The sequence below is a fragment of the Balaenoptera musculus genome, chromosome 5 (assembly GCF_009873245.2).
Source record: "Balaenoptera musculus isolate JJ_BM4_2016_0621 chromosome 5, mBalMus1.pri.v3, whole genome shotgun sequence".
Classification (NCBI taxonomy): Eukaryota; Metazoa; Chordata; class Mammalia; order Artiodactyla; family Balaenopteridae; genus Balaenoptera; species Balaenoptera musculus.
The window spans coordinates 3,179,118-3,197,649 of record NC_045789.1 but is presented as its reverse complement, the minus strand read 5'-3'; the positions used below and the strand labels follow the sequence as shown (position 1 = coordinate 3,197,649).

Genomic DNA, 18,532 nt, shown 5'->3' with positions numbered 1-18,532 from the left:
ACATTAGAGTTTAATAAAAAGATTAAGCTAAAAATCCTTATAAAATATATAAGAAGAAAAGTTATTTTCCCATTGACATCTAAATGGGATTTGCTAAAAAATGAAATTTTTCAGAGAAGTAGGGTTTTTTCTTAAGACTATACCAAACACTCGTACTATAAACCAGTGTATAATCCATTTCAAGTGAGAGATAACAGCTATTTTTCTTATTAAAAAACGTTTTCATTGAAGTATAGTTGATTTATACAGTTTCAAGTGTACAGCGAAGTGATTGAGTTATACATATATATGTTCTTTTTTTATATTCTTTTCCATTATGGTTTATTACAGGATATTAAATATCGTTCTCTGTGCTATACTGTAGGTCCTTGTTGTTTATCTGTTTTGTATATAGTAGCATGTATCTGTTAATCCCAATCTCCTAATTTATCACTTCCCCCATGGTTCCCCTTTGGTAACCATGAGTTTGTTTTCTTTGTCTGTGAGTCTGTTTCTGTTTTGTAAATAAGTTCAATTGAATCTTTTTTTTTTTTTTTAGATTCCACATATAAGTGATATCATAGGATATTTGTCTTTGTCTGGCTTTCTTCACTCAGTATGATAATATCTAGGTCCATCCAGGTTGCTGCAAATGGCATTATTTCATTCTTTTTTATGGCAAATGTCATGGCAAATGATTGGCAAATACTAGGGAGAGGCACGCCTGCTTACACTAAGATGATCTGCATAACAGCCAAGGTAAAACGTGAAGCCTGTAGGAGCACAGAGAAGGAAGTGTGGGCATTTGAAGACCTCTGGAGATATGTGCTGGTGGAAGGGGAAGAAGAGAAATTTGGAAGGGGATTGATTTTCTTAAAGGCAAAGATGGGAAGGGTATTTGCCAGGAACATTTAGGAGGTAATGCTACTATTACAGGCTGAGAAGCTGCAATAGCACCCAGATGGGAGAATTTCACTTATATTCAAAGTTCAAAGTAACCATATTCATAATTTTGATATGTTTATTTATTTTTTATTTGAAATCCTTATATTGTGCTTTTTAAAAAAATTTATTTTATTGAAGTATAGGTGATTTACAATGTTGTGTTAATTTCTGCTGTACAGCAAAGTGATTCAGTGGTACCTATATATACATTCTTTTTCATATTCTTTTCCATTATGGTTTATCACGGGAGACAAATATGTCTATTGAAGATCAAAATTAGATTTCATTTCTACAACTCAGAAATAATTAACCAAATTTGGAACTCCACATTCTCTGTTATGCACAATGAGACCAGACTTTGACCCTAAACTCTCTGGAACACACCGACCTCAACAATAAACCAGGGATACTAATTTTGTGTCATAGCACTGTTGTGCAGACAGTGAAAAAACTTTGGAGAAAGTGTTTTGCACAGTATCTGGCACGTAGTAAGTGTCCAGTGATATTTGTTCATTGCTCAGTGAAAAAGTCTTCACCAGAAAGTTCAACTAGTGGCAGAATGAAGACCACGTAAACCATTAGAGCAGAACGCCAAGGGCTTTTGACATCCACAGTACCACGCATGAGAAAAAGGGACGACAGATTCTTGTACAAGAGAGAGCAGGGAGAAGAGCACCCTGACCTGAGGCCCCGGAGAGTGGATTTGTCCTGGCTCTCCTTCCGGCTCCCCTGGGCCTTGGGTTATCTCCTCAGCTGACCTCTCCCACGATCAGATTGCTCGAGCGGAAGCCAAGGGGCTCTGTCTCAGGAGTAGCTAAGGTCCCTTATCACAATAACAATTCACACATTTGTAAGATATCACCCTATGGTTGCTAAAGCACTTGCTTTAATTATTTATTGTTTCTCCATGTAGAGTATAGCAATTAGGGGATGGCAATTCTAATGTTTTGTGGTTTTAATTTTCTAAACGGTGTTTTTATAGAAAAAGCATGTATACTATAATCCCTAATTATATTAACTACAACCGTGGGAGGTCAGGTTGATTAGACGGGCAGGGAATAGCATCGCTGGTGCCAACTTACCCGAATTCTAGCTACATGAATAAGACGAAGAATACAGGCACTTACGTGAGCTGGCCTTGAAAACCCAAATATAAAAAGAAAGGTTATGATGGTCACACTTTATTGTTTTATTTACTTATTTTCATTATTTATTTATTTATTTTACTGAAGTATAGTTTTTTTTTTAACATCTTTATTGGAGTATAATTGCTTTACAATGGTGTGTTACTTTCTGCTGTATAACAAAGTGAATCAGCTATACATATACATACATCTACAATGTTGTGTTAGTTTCAAGTGTACAGCAAAGTGATTGAGTTATGCATTTATATATATAATATTGTTTTTCAGATTCTTTTCCATTATAGGTTATTACATGATATTGAGTAGAGTTCCCTGTGCTATACAATAGGTCCTTATTGTTTACCTATTTTATATATAGTAGTTTGTATCTGTTAATTCCAAACTCCTAATTTATCCCTCCTCCCTTCCCCCCACCCCTACTATCCCCTTTTGTTTGTTTTCTATGTCTGTGAGTCTTTTTCTGTTTTGTAAATAAGTTCATTTGTATCATCTTTTAAGATTCTGCATATAAGTGATATCATATGATATTTGTCTTTCTGTCTGACTTATTTCACTTAATGTGATAATCTTGAGGTCCATGATGGTCACACTTTAAATGTATATTAGTCACATGTATTTTCTAAGGGAAGAAAGGGGAGAGGCCAAGGTAAGGGGGAGGTGATGAGACTAATATTACAGCGAATATTTACTGCATACATACTACATAGTGTGTCAGGTATTGTGACAAGCATTTTATATACATTATCCCCTTTGCCCTATAGGGAGGGAGGCACAATTATTCTCATTTTACGGAAAATCAACTTGCCAGTGTTACACAGAAGACTGTTGGGATTTGAAGCCAGGTCTGTATCTCTATTCTGTGAGTTTTCCAGATCGTTGCCTAAAAACAGGAATGTAGGGAAAGGACCTAAAATTATTTGGCGCTTAAAAGTATAAAGAAAGATTTACCAGTATAGGGGTGGCAAAGCTCCCCAGTTTGCAAAGTGTGCTTAGTAATAGGGTATTTGAGCATTAATTTTAGCAAGTACTGACCTATATTCACCTGGAGATAGGTTCCATTGCTGGGAGTTTCTAGTTTGTATCACTTTCCATCATTAACTGTGTAGCTGGATGCGTTCCCAAACACTGGAACAGGCGTTTTTGCAGGGCCTCAGCACCGGGCACTGGCCTCCACAGCTGTACCGTGAAGCAGTTTTCAACTCTCAAGTAACTGTTACATTAGCAAAGCAAGACAATAGCCAACATTTCATTTGTGCCGAGCAGTAAACCCTGAGCTTCGTCAGAGGAGTTTGCGGCTGATTCGTAAACAATAGGGATTTTCTCTAATAGAAGAGCATCTGGTGGCCACAGGAGATGGTCTTTAATCCCCTCTAATGAGTTCAGAAGCTGTTGCAACTTTTTTTTTTTTAACATCTTTATTGGAGTATAATTGCTTTACAATGGTGTGTTTGTCGCAACTTTTGATGACAATGTGGACTTCATTTTAACTGCTTGGTTAGCCTGTCGGGTCCACATCGAGTTAACACCATCGCTTTACCTACTGGCTTTGGTTTTTTCTCTTTCTCTTGTTTTCAGTGTTTTATTTTGTGACCCTACTACTCACGGTCACCCAGGCTGGATAACCGGGGTCCTCCTGATTCCTCACCACCTAGATTCAGCACGTTTCCCGAATGCATCTCTTCTCCGCTCCCATCACCTCTGCCTTAGCCTCACATGTACTTGCCTGGACCACTTATGGCCCTGCCTGCTGGGCCCCCGTCCCCAGGCTCTTCTCCTCAATTCGGTCTCCACCCAGCCAAGCATCTTCCACTTAAACCCAAGACTGACCAGTCTCTGCCTGTTTGAACCTTCAGGGGTCCCCGATGCCTACAGAATAGAGTCCCTGCTCCTGGCATGCCTGGCAGAGCGCCTCGGGCCTCCTCTCCCCTCTCCCCTCTTAGCCATGACCTTCAGCAATGCTGAACTTGTCTTTCTGCCAGGTACAGTTCTGTGGGCTGCGTCTCCCCTCTGGGCCGTTTGCTCAAGCTGTCCTCTTTGTCCAAAATGCCCTTTCCGCCCCTGCCATCCCCCAGCCTCCCATCCCTTGCCTGGCTCCTCGTCATTCTTTGAGACACGTTCAGATGAGAGCCTTGCCCGCTGTCCTAGGAATGGCAGGTGACCCTCCCCTCTGTCCTCATGTCTCCAGGAACAAACTAGGTGTTAAATGTATTCCCGTAACCATCACTGCCCTTCTGACACTTTACTGTGATTCTCTGTTGGTGTGTCTGTTGTCCTTCTTTGGAATGTTAGCTCATTCTTGTAAAAGTAGAAAAAGCTCAGTGCCTGATAGTAAATTACACAAGAGGGATGACCAGAAGGGTCTTAGAAAATCATGCAAATAGCTCCTAAACATACGAAAAGATGTTCAGTCTTGCTGATAGAAGAGGAATGTCAATTACTATTTGACCAATTCTTACCTGTCATACATCCAGAAGTTTGACAACATACTCTGTGGGTGGGGTCATGTGGAAATAGGCATTCTCTGACATTGCTGGTTGGAAAACAAAATGGTACAGCCCTATGGCGGGGGGAACTTGGCAATATCAAGCTAACTTATATATGCCTTACCCTCTGGTCCAGGAATGACACTTCTAGGAATCTATCCCAAAGAGGTACTGCAAAATAAATGAGAACATGTTTGCAGAAACCTATATTTTATAGCACATTTTATAAGAGCAAAAGATTGGAAACAGCCCATATAACCATTAATAGAGGTCTCGTTGAATAAAGGGGAGGTGGAAGAACACGTGTTTAGTTTGCTACTCTTTTTCTGAGAAAGGGGAGGGTGTGATTATAAATATATTTTTCTTTTAGTTTTTACAAGTTTTCCTATAAGGAAAAAGAAGTAACAAGATGTAGATGACAAAGATAAAAGCTAGACTTCTCTAAATATCCCTTATTTTAAGAATTTTACTTTGAAACCATGTAAATATTTTACTTAATTACACAAGAATTTTTTAATCCCTAAAAAATGAAAAAAGCTAAACAAATGAACCTAAATATGTACTGAGTCGGTGGAAAGATCTCACAAAGAACTAACTCTGATTATTTCTCCTCTATTTTCCCTTCCCTCCAGCCTTTTGCCATCAGAATCACTGACCCTAAGCCCACAACAGATTGAAAAATTTGTAACAGTCTCTGAGGCAAAGTGGAAGCCTGCGTTCCTCAGGATGGGTTAAGGGGAGGTCCTCGGCCAAAAGCGAGATCTCCTTTATTTCCTGCTTATTTTACTAAAGAATTTCTTTTTGTCACTCAGGTTCCTCCTTCCTTCTCTCTCAGCATCACAAAAACTGCAGTGAGAAACCAAATGGGCGGGCTCCTGACTTCCACTAGGAGGTTTCAAACTTGGCTGACTTGGAAAGTGGTAGTTCTGAGGACACAAATAGGGAATTTTCAGAGAGAAGCCTAAGGCTGGGGCTGGAGAGCCCTCGACCATAGTAACAAGAACTGGTTAACCTCAGAAAGGGCAGGAAAGCTTCTGACACTGCAGAGGTAAAGAAGAGTGCCATGCAGGGCAGATCAAAGAAGACCAGTAGACTTGCCCACGCTGGGGAAATAGAATCAGCTTCTGGTTACAAGGTTGAGGAGTTAAAACACGAAGCCTTCCTGTATAACACGTTTGTGCCTGTACATCAGGTACCCAGTCCAAGCTTGTACTGCTCGCCACACAACAGGCCAAGAAATCGAGACACAAGGTGTCGGGGCAAGGAATAGAGATTTTGTTCAGGAAACGGGAGAAGATGGGGTACTAGTGTCCCCAAGAACCACCTGCCCCAAGTTAGCAGTCAGGCTGCTTTTATACTAAAATGGGAGTGGGCGTGGCAGTTGTTGGAAACTTCTTGGTGCCGGGAATCCTTTGTTCATAAATATTATTCTCTGTTCTGCAACATTTTATCTCTGTATGAATGGAAGAGTGTTTTACCCTTAAAGGTCAGAGCCTTGAGAATAGGCTCTCCTGTATATTTCAGGCTAGAGGCAACATTGTTTCACAAGGTGCAGAGCCAGCTGGACTCAGCACAGGCAACAACGCACAAGGCTTAGAGCTACAGGGATAGATCTGATACGGAAGCAGGTTTGTTCTTCCCTGTTGCACATCTGTGCTGTCTGGTCGCCACAAGTCATGCCCTCCAGAAGTTGGTGGGGGGCAAGATGGTTATTTGGGATCTATACCTGTGAACAGAAAGAGGCTGAAGCAGGATTGGGCAGGGGAAGACGCTGAACTGTGGTGAGGGCTCAACAAAGCCTCGGCTCACCGGGTGAAAAATGGTCCCATGGCAGGTGGAAACATCTGGACTTTATCCCCTCACCTTACTGAGTCTTCTGACCATGCTGCCCCGAGAGGGCTTGCCTCGGAGACAGACACCACGAGAGGGACACAGCCCGCTGCAGCTAAAGCAGCCCCGGAAGGAGCTGATAGCTGCAGGCTGTCTACTGATGGTATCTCCTGCAGCTGGGGTACAACAAGCCTTTCCTTGAAGGGGGACTTGGGGGTTGTATCCCTTTGCCACCAGGCTAGCAATCCTCTCCACAGTTAATGTAGAGTGTTTTTACTGTCATTTCTCTCAACAAACAAAAGGCATTACATTTTCTGTAAAGAACTCCATATATTTAAGGTTGAATTCAAAATTGCTGTTAGCATTTATATTCCATGGATTATCAGGTGGTCAATATTATGTTTCTGGGCAGGCTGGAATTAGCTGTTTGTTCATTTATTCATCTCACAAACATTTCTTAAGTATCTATTGCATGACAGTCTCTGGTAATTGAAATATGAATAAAGATGCTTTTCCCCTGAACTGGGAGTTGGATTCTAGTAGGGAGGCGGACAAAATAGACAACTGAAACAGAGTGGTAGGAGTTTAACAGATAGGTATAAACAAGACGCCACAGAAGTTAAAGGGGCAGGAAGGAGCCAGTGGTCAGCTGGGTCTGCAGGCATCCTCCTGGGAGAGGAGGCATGGGCTCTGACTGTCAGAGGACAGAAATACTCACCTAAGAACATTATCGCAAGAGCAAATGAATGGGTAGCGGCTCAGAGGAACGAAAGAACATCACATGTGATGGGAACCACAGATGGATTGATATGACCAAGGCACAGATTGTGTTTAAGGAAGTATTGAAATACGGGGCTGGGAAAAACACATAAACAATTATCTTATTCATTTAAAATATAATTTCTAATTGTGTGTTATCTAGCCAGGGCTTCTCAAATGCCTCTAACCGTGGTTTGTGATTTCTGTTTGTTTGGTTTGTGCAATAACAGGCCTCTGCAGAACATTCCTTGGGCTGTGTTGGAAGACAGCGTTGACTGGCGCTGCCAGGTCTTCGGGATGTAAGGCTGCTCTAGATCTAGTACCTGAACAGGTCTGTTCTGGACTTGATGTTGACAGGTGAGGAAAAGACTGGATGCCGTCCCTGGGGACGCTGCAGCTGTGTCTGGTCTGTTCCTGGAGGCCGGAACACTGAACTGTTAGAAGCACCACCCTGCCTTCCTGTCATAAAGAGTCCCTAGCAACCACCTAGGTCGGGTCACAGACGGGGAGAGGAGAGACAGCAGAGTCTTTGGCTCTTTCTGGTGCAGATAAACTGGTGTGAGGAAGCTGAGACAGAAAATCCAGTAGCAACAGCTACAACCATGGCATGTGTATCCTTTCGAGAGCCAGTATCGACCACGGTGGGGAAGCGGATGGTTTTTACAGGTAAAGGGCTTTTGAGTATCTTTCACAAGGAGAGCTAAGCTTTCTTTACCCCTCGCCTATATGATGCTCACATGACAATGGACATGAGAACGAAAGAACAACACAGGTTTATTTTACACGGTTCTGCTACTCTTACGCACTCAGTCTGGGCGTCGACACCAAGCTGCCATGAACAGCTCTGTGACGTCTCCGTCCTCACGACATCTGAGCTAACTTCCACAAAGGAATATTTTTATATCATAAAGTTTATGTTCTGTGTAATGGGGGCTGCTTCGATGTTGATAAAAAGTATACTTGTGATCAAATTTTCATTTTTACTGATTTAAGTTTCTTGTATTTTTATAAACTTGACATATTTGGTTGATAAAAATTTGAGCAAGACGTGTAGTAAGCTTAGTAAAACTGTTGGCTGGCGTTTTGTTCCTTCAGCTTGCTTTAAGTGATTTGGGTGGTGTGTGTGTGTGCAATTATGTATGTGCATAACTGAATCACTTTGCTGTATACCTGAAACTAACACGACATTGTAAATCAACTATACTTCAGTTAAAACAATGTAGTTAAATAGAATATGACTAATTGTGATGTCTGTAAGAAATAAACCACATTTTATCTTATTTCCTTTATATTTTAAAATCACAAGCCTATTTTTAAGCACATCGCTTGCTTATCTGTAAATTCCCCCCCCAGTCATGAGAAGCCTGGCTCCCACTCTTTGCACCCGTTTACTTAATTGTTTAATTTTCAGTATATGTATATACACATATCAGAATTGTTCACCAGTTCTCCAGGGGAGAAAACCTTATCAACTAGAGTAGGGTGCTTCCTTGACGTTCTTTTGCCCTTGGGCTTACAGGCTCTGCTCATTTCCAAAGTTACTTGGGTCAGGACCTTTCCCCAGCCCCTCCAGTGAGGCTGTTTCATACATCTGTAATGCAGTTAGATTCTCCTGTCACTGTCTGAATTGTCCTGGAATTCCCTAAACTCCTAAATGATTTTTTTAAAATTTATTTTATTGAAGTATAGTTGATCTACAATGTTGCGTTGATTTTTGCTTTACAGCAAAGTGATTCAGTTACACATATGCATATATATTCTTTTTTATATTCTTTTCCATGATGGTTCATCACAGGATAGTGAATATAGCTCCCTGTGCTGTACGGCAGGTCCTTGTCGTTTACCCATCCTGTATGTAATAATTTGCACCTGCTAACCCCACACTGCCAGTCCTTCCCTCCCCCATCCCTCCACCCCCTTGGCAGCCACGAGTCTGTTCTCTATGTCTGTGAGTCCGTTTCTGTTTCCTAGATAAGTTCCCTAAATGATTTTTTTAAATTGTATACATCAAGGCTTGCTCTTTGTGCTGTGACGTCTCCAGGCTTCGACAACTTGGTAAGGCCGTGTACCCACATGCCAGTATCATACAGAACAGGTTCACCCCTCTAAATGTCCCCGTGCTTCACCTACACACTCCCCACTTCTCTCTCCCTGAGACCCTGGCACCACTGATCTCTTACTGTCTCCATAGTTGTGCCTTTTCCCGAATGTCCTAGAGCTGGAACCACACAGTGTGTTGCCTTTGCAGACTGGCTTCTTTCACTTGTCAGTAGGCACTGAGGGTTCCTCCATGTCGTTTCATGGCTTGGAGTGCTCATTTATTTTATCACTGAATAGCCTTTCCATTGTATGGTTGTACCGTAATTGTTTACCTGATCATCTTAGTGTCTTGCAGTTTTTGGCAATTCTGAAAACAAAACTTCTATGAGGCTTTTGCATGGATATGTTTTCAACTCAGTTTGGTAAACACTTACTTAGCAATGTGATTGCTGGATCATATGGTAAGACTATGTTTAGCTTTGTAAGAAACTGCCAAATTGTCTTCCAACGCAGCTGTACCATTTTGCGTTCCCACCAGCAAGCAGTGAGCGAGAATCCCTGTTGCTTTGCACCCTTGTCAGCATTTGGTGTTTTTCATTTTTTACCTGTAGCCAGTCTAACTGGATGTAATTACATCTCACTGTTGTTTTAATTCCCTAATGACGAATGATCATATTCTTATGTTCCATCTGTATATCTTCCTTGATGAGATGTCTGTTTGTAGTGTTTGCCTATTTTATAATTTTTTTTCTTATTGTTGCGTTTTAACAGTTCTGTATATATTTTATTTTTTTTCAGTTTTCAAATTACATTTTTTAAATTTATTTTTTTTAACATCTTTATTGGAGTATAATTGCTTTACAATGGTGTGTTAGTTTCTGCTTTATAACAAAGTGAATCAGTTATACATATACATATGTTCCCATATCTCTTCCCTCTTGCATCTCCCTCCCTCTCGCCCTCCCTATCCCACCCCTCTAGGTGGTCACAAAGCACCGAGCTGATCTCCCTGTGCTATGCGGCTGCTTCCCACTAGCTATCTATTTTACATTTGGTAGTGTATATATGTCCATGACACTCTCTCAACCTGTCACATCTCACCCCTCCCCCTCCCCATATCCTCAAGTCCATTCTCTAGTAGGTCTGTGTCTTTATTCCCATCTTGCCACTAGGTTCTTCATGACCTTTTTTTTTTTCTCCCTTAGATTTCATATATATGTGTTAGCATACTGTATTTGTTTTTCTCTTTCTGACTTACTTCACTCTGTATGACAGACTCTAACTCCATCCACCTCATTACAAATACCTCCATTTCATTTCTTTACATGGCTGAGTAATATTCCATTGTATATATGTGCCACATCTTCTTTATCCATTGATCCGATGATGGACACTTAGGTTGCTTCCATGTCCTGGCTATTTTAAATAGAGCTGCAATGAACATTTTGGTACATGACTCTTTTTGAATTATGGTTTTCTCAGGGTATATGCCCAGTAGTGGGATTGCTGCGTTGTATGGTAGTTCTATATTTAGTTTTATGAGGACTCTCCATACTGTTCTCCATAGTGGCTGTATCAATTTACATTCCCACCAACAGTGCAAGAGTGTTCCCTTTTCTCCACACCCTCTCCAGCATTTATGGTTTGTAGATTTTTTGATGATGGCCATTCTGACCGGTGTGAGATGATATCTCATTGTAGTTTTGATTTGCATTTCTCTAATGATTAATGATGTTGAGCATTCTTTCATGTGTCTGTTGGCAATCTGTATATCTTCTTCGGAGAAATGTCTATTTAGGTCTTCTGCCCATTTTTGGATTGGGTTGTTTGTTTTTTTGTTATTGAGCTTCATGAGCTGCTTGTAAATTTTGGAGATTAATCCTTTGTCAGTTGCTTCATTTGCAAATATTTTCTCCCATTCTGAGGGTTGTCTTTGGTCTTGTTTATGGTTTCCTTTGCTGTGCAAAAGCTTTGAAGTTTCATTAGGTCCCATTTGTTTATGTTTGTTTTTATTTCCATTTCTCTAGGAGCTGGGTCAAAAAGGATCTTGCTGTGATTTATGTCATAGAGTGTTCTGCCTATGTTTTCCTCTAAGAGTTTGATACTGTCTGGCCTTACATTTAGGTCTTTAATCCATTTTGAGTTTATTTTTGTGTATGGTGTTAGGGAGTGTTCTAATTTCATACTTTTACATGTAGCTGTCCAGTTTTCCCAGCACCACTTATTGAAGAGGCTGTCTTTTCTCCACTGTATATGCTTGCCTCCTTTATCAAAGATAAGGTGACCATATGTGCGTGGGTTTATCTCTGGGCTTTCTATCCTGTTCCATTGATCTATGTTTCTGTTTTTGTGCCAGTACCAAACTGTCTTGATTACTGTAGCTTTGTAGTATAGTCTGAAGTCCAGGAGCCTGATTCCTCCAGCTCGGTTTTTCTTTCTCAAGATTGCTATGGCTATTCGGGGTCTTTTGTGTTTCCATACAGATTGTGAAATTTTTTGTTCTAGTTCTGTGAAAAATGCCAGTGGTAGTTTGATAGGGATTGCATTGAATCTGTAGATTGCTTTGGGTAGTAGAGTCATTTTCACAATGTTGATTCTTCCAATCCAAGAACATGGTATATCTCTCCATCTATTTGTATCATCTTTAATTTCTTTCATCACTGTCTTATAATTTTCTGCATACAGGTCTTTTGTCTCCTTAGGTAGGTTTATTCCTAGATATTTTATTCTTTTTGTTGCAATGGTAAATGGGAGTGTTTCCTTAATTTCACTTTCAGATTTTTCATCATTAGTGTATAGGAATGCAAGAGATTTCTATGCATTAATTTTGTATCCTGCTACTTTACCAAATTCATTGATTAGCTCTAGTAGTTTTCTGGTAGCATCTTTAGGATTCTCTATGTATAGTATCATGTCATCTGCAAACAGTGACAGCTTTACTTCTTCTTTTCCAATTTGGATTCCTTATTTTCCTTTTTCTTCTCTGATTGCTGTGGCTAACACTTCCAAAACTATGTCGAATAATAGTGGTGAGAGTGGGCAACCTTGTCTTGTTCCTGATCTTAGTGGAAATGGTTTCAGTTTTTCACCATTGAGGACAATGTTGGCTGTGGGTTTGTCATATATGGCCTTTATTATGTTGAGGAAAGTCCCCTCTATGCCTACTTTCTGCAGGGCTTTTATCATAAATGGGTGCTGAATTTTGTCGAAAGCTTTCTCTGCATCTATTGAGATGATCATATGGTTTTTCTCCTTCAATTTGTTAATATGGTGTATCACGTTGATTGATTTGCATATATTGAAGAATCCTTGCATTCCTGGAATAAACCCCACTTGATCATGGTGTATGATCCTTTTAATGTGCTGTTGGATTCTGTTTGCTAGTATTTGTTGAGGATTTTTGCATCTATGTTCATCAGTGAAATTGGCCTGTAGTTTTCTTTCTTTGTGACATCTTTGTCTGGTTTTGGTATCAGGGTGATGGTGGCCTCGTAGAATGAGTTTGGGAGTGTTCCTCCCTCTGCAATATTTTGGAAGAGTTTGAGAAGGACAGGTGTTAGCTCTTCTCTAAATGTTTGATAGAATTTGCCTGTGAAGCCATCTGGTCCTAGGCTTTTGTTTGTTGGAAGATTTTTAATCACAGTTTCAATTTCAGTGCTTGTGATTGGTCTGTTTATATTTTTTATTTCTTCCTGGTTCAGTCCTGGAAAGATGTACTTTTCTAAGAATTTGTCCATTTCTTCCAGGTTGTCCATTTTATTGGCATATAGTTGCTTGTAATAATTAATCTCTCATGATCCTTTGTATTTCTGCAGTGTCAGTTGTTACTTCTCCTTTTTCATTTCTAATTCTATCGATTCCAGTCTTCTCCCTTTTTTTAGTGATGAGTTTGGCTAGTGGTTTATCAATTGTGTTTACCTTCTCAAAGAACTAGCTTTTAGTTTTATTGAACTTAGCTATCATTATTTCCTTCATTTCTTTTTCTTATTTCTGATCTGATCTTTATGATTTCTTTCCTTCTGCTAACTTTGGGGTTGTTTTGTTCTTTCTCTAATTGCTTTAGGTGCAAGGTTAGATTGTTTATTTGAGATGTTTCCTGTTTCTTGAGGTAGGCTTGTATTGCTATAAACTTCCCTCTTAGAACTGCATTTTGCTGCATCCCATAAGTTTTGGGTCGTCGTGTCTCCATTGTCATTTGTTTCTAGGTATTTTTTGATTTCCCCTTTGATTTCTTCAGTGATCACTTCGTTATTAAGTAGTGTATTGTTTAGCCTCCATGTGTTTGTATTTTTTACAGATCTTTTCCTGTAATTGATATCTAGTCTCATAGCGTTGTGGTCGGAAAAGATACTTGATACGATTTCAATTTTCTTAAATTTACCAAGGCTTGATTTGTGACCCAAGATATGATCTATCCTGGAGAATGTTCCATGAGCACTTGAGAAAAATGTGTATTCTGTTGTTTTTGGGTGGAATGTCCTATAAATATCAAATAAGTCCATCTTGTTTAATGTATCATTTAAAGCTTGTGTTTCCTTATTTTTTTTTTCTTTTTTTTTTTTTAGAGACTTTTTTTTTTTTAATAGTACATTTATTTATTTATTTATTTATTCATTTTTGGCTGTGTTGGATCTTCGTTTCTGTGCGAGGGCTTTCTCCAGTTGCGGCAAGCGGGGGCCACTCTTCATCGCAGTGCGCGGGCCTCTCACTATCGCGGCCTCTCTTGTTGTGGAGCACAGGCTCCAGACGCGCAGGCTCAGCAGTTGTGGCTCACGGGCCTAGCTGCTCCGTGGCATGTGGGATCTTCCCAGACCAGGGCTCGAACCCGTGTCTCCTGCATTGGCAGGCAGATTCTCAACCACTGCACCACCAGGGAAGCCCATGTTTCCTTATTTATTTTCATTTTGGATGATCTGTCCATTGGTGAAAGTGGGGTGTTAAAGTCCCCTACTATGATTGTGTTGCTGTCAATTTCCCCTTTTATGGCTGTTAGTATTTGCCTTATGTATTGAGGTGCTCCTATGTTGGGTGCATAAATATTTACAATTGTTATACCTTCCTCTTGGATCGGTCCCTTGATCATTATATAGTGTCCTTCTTTGTCTCTTGTAATAGTCTTTGTTTTAAAGTCTATTTTGTCTGATATGAGAATTGCTACTCTAGCTTTCTTTTGATTTCCATTTGCATGGAATATCTTTTTCCATCCCCTCACTTTCAGTCTGTATGTGTCCCTAGGTCTGAAGTGGGTCTCTTGTAGACAGCAGATATACAGGTCTTGTTTTTGTATCCATTCAGCCAGTCTGTGTCTTTTGGTGGGAGCATTTAATCCATTTACATTCAAGGTAATTATCGATATGTATGTCCCTATTCCCATTTTCTTAAATGTTTTGGGTTTGTTATTGTAGGTGTTTTCCTTGTCTTGTGTTTCTTGCTTAGAGAAGTTCCTTTAGCATTTGTTGTAAAGCTGGTTTGGTGGTGCTGAACTCTCTCAGCTTTTGCTTGTCTGTAAAGGTTTTAATTTCTCCATCAAATCTGAATGAGATCCTTGCTGGGTAGAGCAATCTTGGCTGTAGGTTTTTCTCCTTCATCACTTTAAGTATATCCTGCCACTCCCTTCTGGCTTGCAGAGTTTCTGCTGAAAGATCTACCTTATGGGGATTCCCTTGTGTGTTATTTGTTGTCTTTCCCTTGCTGCTTTTAATATGTTTTCTTTATATTTAATTTTTGACAGTTTGATTAATATGTGTCTTGGCATGTTTCTCCTTGGATTTATCCTGTATGGGACTCTCTGTGCTTCCAGGACTTGAATAACTATTTCCTTTCCCATATTAGGGAAGTTTTCAACTATAATCTCTTCAAATATTTTCTCAGTCCCTTTCTTTTTCTCTTCTTCTTCTGGGACCCCTATAATTCGAATGTTAGTGCATTTAATGTTGTCCCAGAGGTCTGTGAGACTGTCCTCAGTTCTTTTCATTCTTTTTTCTTTATTCTGCTTTGCAGTAGTTATTTCCACTATTTTATCTTCCAGGTCACTTATCCGTTCTTCTGCCTCAGTTATTCTGCTATTGATCCGTTCTAGAGAATTTTTAATTTCATTTATTGTGTTGTTCATCACTGTTTGTTTGCTCTTTAGTTCTTCTAGGTCCTTGTTAAACATTTCTTGTATTTCCTCATTCTATTTCCAAGATTTTGGATCATCTTTACTATCATTACTCTGAATTCTTTTTCAGGTAGACTGCCTATTTCCTCTTCATTTGTTAGGTCTGGTGTGTTTTGACCCTGCTCCTTCATCTGTTGTGTGTTTCTCTGTCGTCTCATTTTGCTTATCTTACTGTGTTTGGGGTCTCCTTTTCACAGGCTGCAGGTTCGTAGTTCCCGTTGTTTTTGGTATCTGTCCCCAGTGGCTAAGGTTGATTCAGTGGGTTGTATAGACTTCCTGGTAGAGGGGACTAGTGCCTGTGTTCTGGTGGATGAGGCTGGATCTTGTCTTTCTGGTGGGCATGTCCACGTCTGGTGGTGTGTTTTGGGGTGTCTGTGGCCTTATTTTGATTTTAGGCAGCCTCTCTGCTAATAGATGGGGCTGTGTTCCTGTCTTGCTAGTTGTTTGGCATAGGGTGTCCAGCGCTGTAGCTTTCTGGTCATTGAGTGAAGCTGGGTCTTGATGTTGAGATGGAGATCTCTGAGAGATTTTTGCCGTTTGGTATTACGTGGAGCTGGGAGGTCTCTTGTGGACCAGTGTCTTGAAGTTGGCTCTCCCACCTCAGAGGCACAGCCCTGACGCCTGGCTGGAGCACCAAGAGCCTGTCATCCACACGGCTCAGAATAAAAGGGAGAAAAAATAGAAAGAAAGAAAGAAAGAGGATAAAATAAAATAAAATAAAGATAAAATAAAATAAAGCTATTAAAATAAAAAATAAGAAAAAAGTTATTAAGAGAAAAATTTTTTTTAATTATTAAAATAAATTTTTTAAAATAAAAAAATAAAAAATTATTAAGAAAAAATTTTTTAATTTTTTAAAATAAAAAATAAAAAAATTATTAAGAAAAAATTTATTAGGAAAAAAAAATTTTTAAGTAAAAAAAAAAACAAAAGAAAACCGGATGGACCGAACCCTAGGACAAATGGTAAAAGCAAAGCTATACAGACAAAATCTCACACAGAAGCCTACACATACACACTCACAAAAAGAGGAAAAGGGGAAAAAATAATATATCCTGCTTCCAAAGTCCACCTCCTGAATTTGGGAAGATTCGTTGTCTATTCATGTATTCAACAGATGCAGGCACATCAAGTTGTTTGTGGAGTTTCAATCCGCTGCTTCTGAGGCTGTTGGGAGAGATTTCCCTTTCTCTTCTTTGTTCGCACAGCTCCCGGGGTTCAGCTTTGGATCTGGCCCCGCCTCTGCGTGTAGGTCGCCTGAGGGCGTCTGTTCCCGCCCAGACAGGACGGGGTTAAAGGAGCAGCTGCTTCGGGGGCTCTGGCTCACTCAGGCGGGGGGAGGGAGCGGTACGGAGGAGGCGGGGCGAGCCTGCGGCGTCAGAGGCGTCGTGACGTTGCAGCAGCCCGAGGTGCGCCGTGCGTTCTCCCGGGGAAGTTGTCCCCGGATCCCGGGAGCCTGGCCGTGGCGGGCTGCACCGGCTCCCGGGAGGGGCGGTGTGGAGAGTGACCTGGGCTCGCACACAGGCTTCTTGGTGGCGGCAGCAGCAGCCTTAGCGTCTCAGGCCCGTCTCTGGGGTCCGCGCTGATGGCCGCGGCTCGCGCCTGTCTCTGGAGCTCGTTTAGGCGGCGCTCTGACTCCCCTCTCCTCGCGCACCAGGAAACAAAGAGGTAAGAAAAAGTCTCTTGCCTCTTCGGCAGCTGCAGACCTTTTCCCGGACTCCCTCCCGGCTCGCTGTGGCGCACTAGCCCCTTCAGGCCGTGTTCACGCCGCCAACCCCAGTCCTCTCCCTGCGATCCGACCGCAGCCCAAGCCTCAGCTCCCAGCCCCGCCCGCCCCGGCGGGGGAGCAGACAAGCCTCTCGGGCTGGTGAGTGCTGCTCGGCGCCGCTCCTCCGTGCGGGAATCTCTCCGCTGTGCCCTCCGCACCTCTGTGGCTGCGCTCTCCTCCGTGGCCCCGAAGCTTCCCCCTCCGCCACCCGCAGTCTCCGCCCGCGAAGGGGCTCCTAGTGTGTGGACACCTTTCCTCCTTCACGGCTCCCTCCCACTGGTGCAGGGCCCTTCCCTATTCTTTTGTCTCTGTTGTTTCTTTTTTCTTTTGCCCTCCCCAGGTACGTGGGGAGTTTCTTGCCTTTTGGGAGGTCTGAGGTCTTCTGCCAGCGTTCAGTGGGTGTTCTGTAGGAGTTGTTCCACATGTAGATGTATTTCTGATGTATTTGTGGGGAGGAAGGTGATCTCCGCGTCTTACTCTTCCGCCATCTTCTCCTCCTCTCCTCTGTATATATTTTAGATCCAAGTCCTTTATCAGATAAGTGTTTTGCAAATATTTTCTCCTGGTTTGTGGCTTGTCGTTTCATTTTCTTAACATAGTCTTTGATAGAGCATAAGTTTTTAGTCTTAATAAAGCACAAGTAATCAATTTTTTCTTTCATGGATTGTGCTTTCGATGTTGTATCTAAAAAATTCATCACCAATTCCAGGGTCCCCTAGATTTTTCTCCTTGTTTTCTTCTAAAAGTTTCTACTGTTTTGTGTTTTCATTATATCTATGATCCATCAAGGTGATTTTTGTGTCTTTTATTTTTTTACTATCTATTTATTTATTTGGTTGCTCTGGGTCTTATTTGAGCAGGTGGACTCCTTAGTTGCAGCTTGCAGGCTCCTGAGTCATAGCATGCAAACTCTTAGTTGCGGCATGCATGTGAGATCTAGTTCCCTGACCAGGGATCGAACCTGGGCCCCCTGCATTGGGAGTGTGGAGTTTTATCCACTGCGCCACCCAGGAAGTCACCTTTGTCTTTTAAACTGTTCATTTCCGCCAACCAGTTGATTTCCTTTTTGCTTTAAGCTGGTTTGGGTTGGCTTTTCTGTCACTTCCAACTGTGAAAGAGTCTTAACTGATACTTGAAATTTCTTCTAATCTATGTCAGTGTGTACTTAGTTTCATGTATTTACGTAGCTCAAATTCTTGTCACCTTTGATAGGTTTAAGGTTTTTCATTATATTGATACAAAATAATTAACTTCATATTCTCCTGTATTTTATATTTAATCTCCAAATTTTCTCTGTTACAGTAAAGCTACATGAAAACTTTTGGGTAAATTATTTTTCCCTTTCTGTTATTTTCTTGTGGTATATTTACAGAGAGTGGAATTAGGTGGTGAAAGGTACAGACTCTTATTGAGGCCACGAACT

The 18,532-nt window shown here is 41.0% G+C and overlaps 1 protein-coding gene across 1 annotated transcript in view; it reads left to right on the top strand.

Annotated features, from left to right (window-relative positions):
• Positions 1 to 7,743: 7,743 nt before the first annotated feature.
• C5H4orf45 (chromosome 5 C4orf45 homolog) overlaps positions 7,744 to 18,532 on the top strand; it is a 98,956-nt gene continuing 88,167 nt past the window's right edge. The window contains exon 1 of the mRNA XM_036853419.1: positions 7,744 to 7,807. Coding sequence (XP_036709314.1) covers positions 7,744 to 7,807 — 64 coding nt within the window. The remainder of the gene's footprint in view (positions 7,808 to 18,532) is intronic.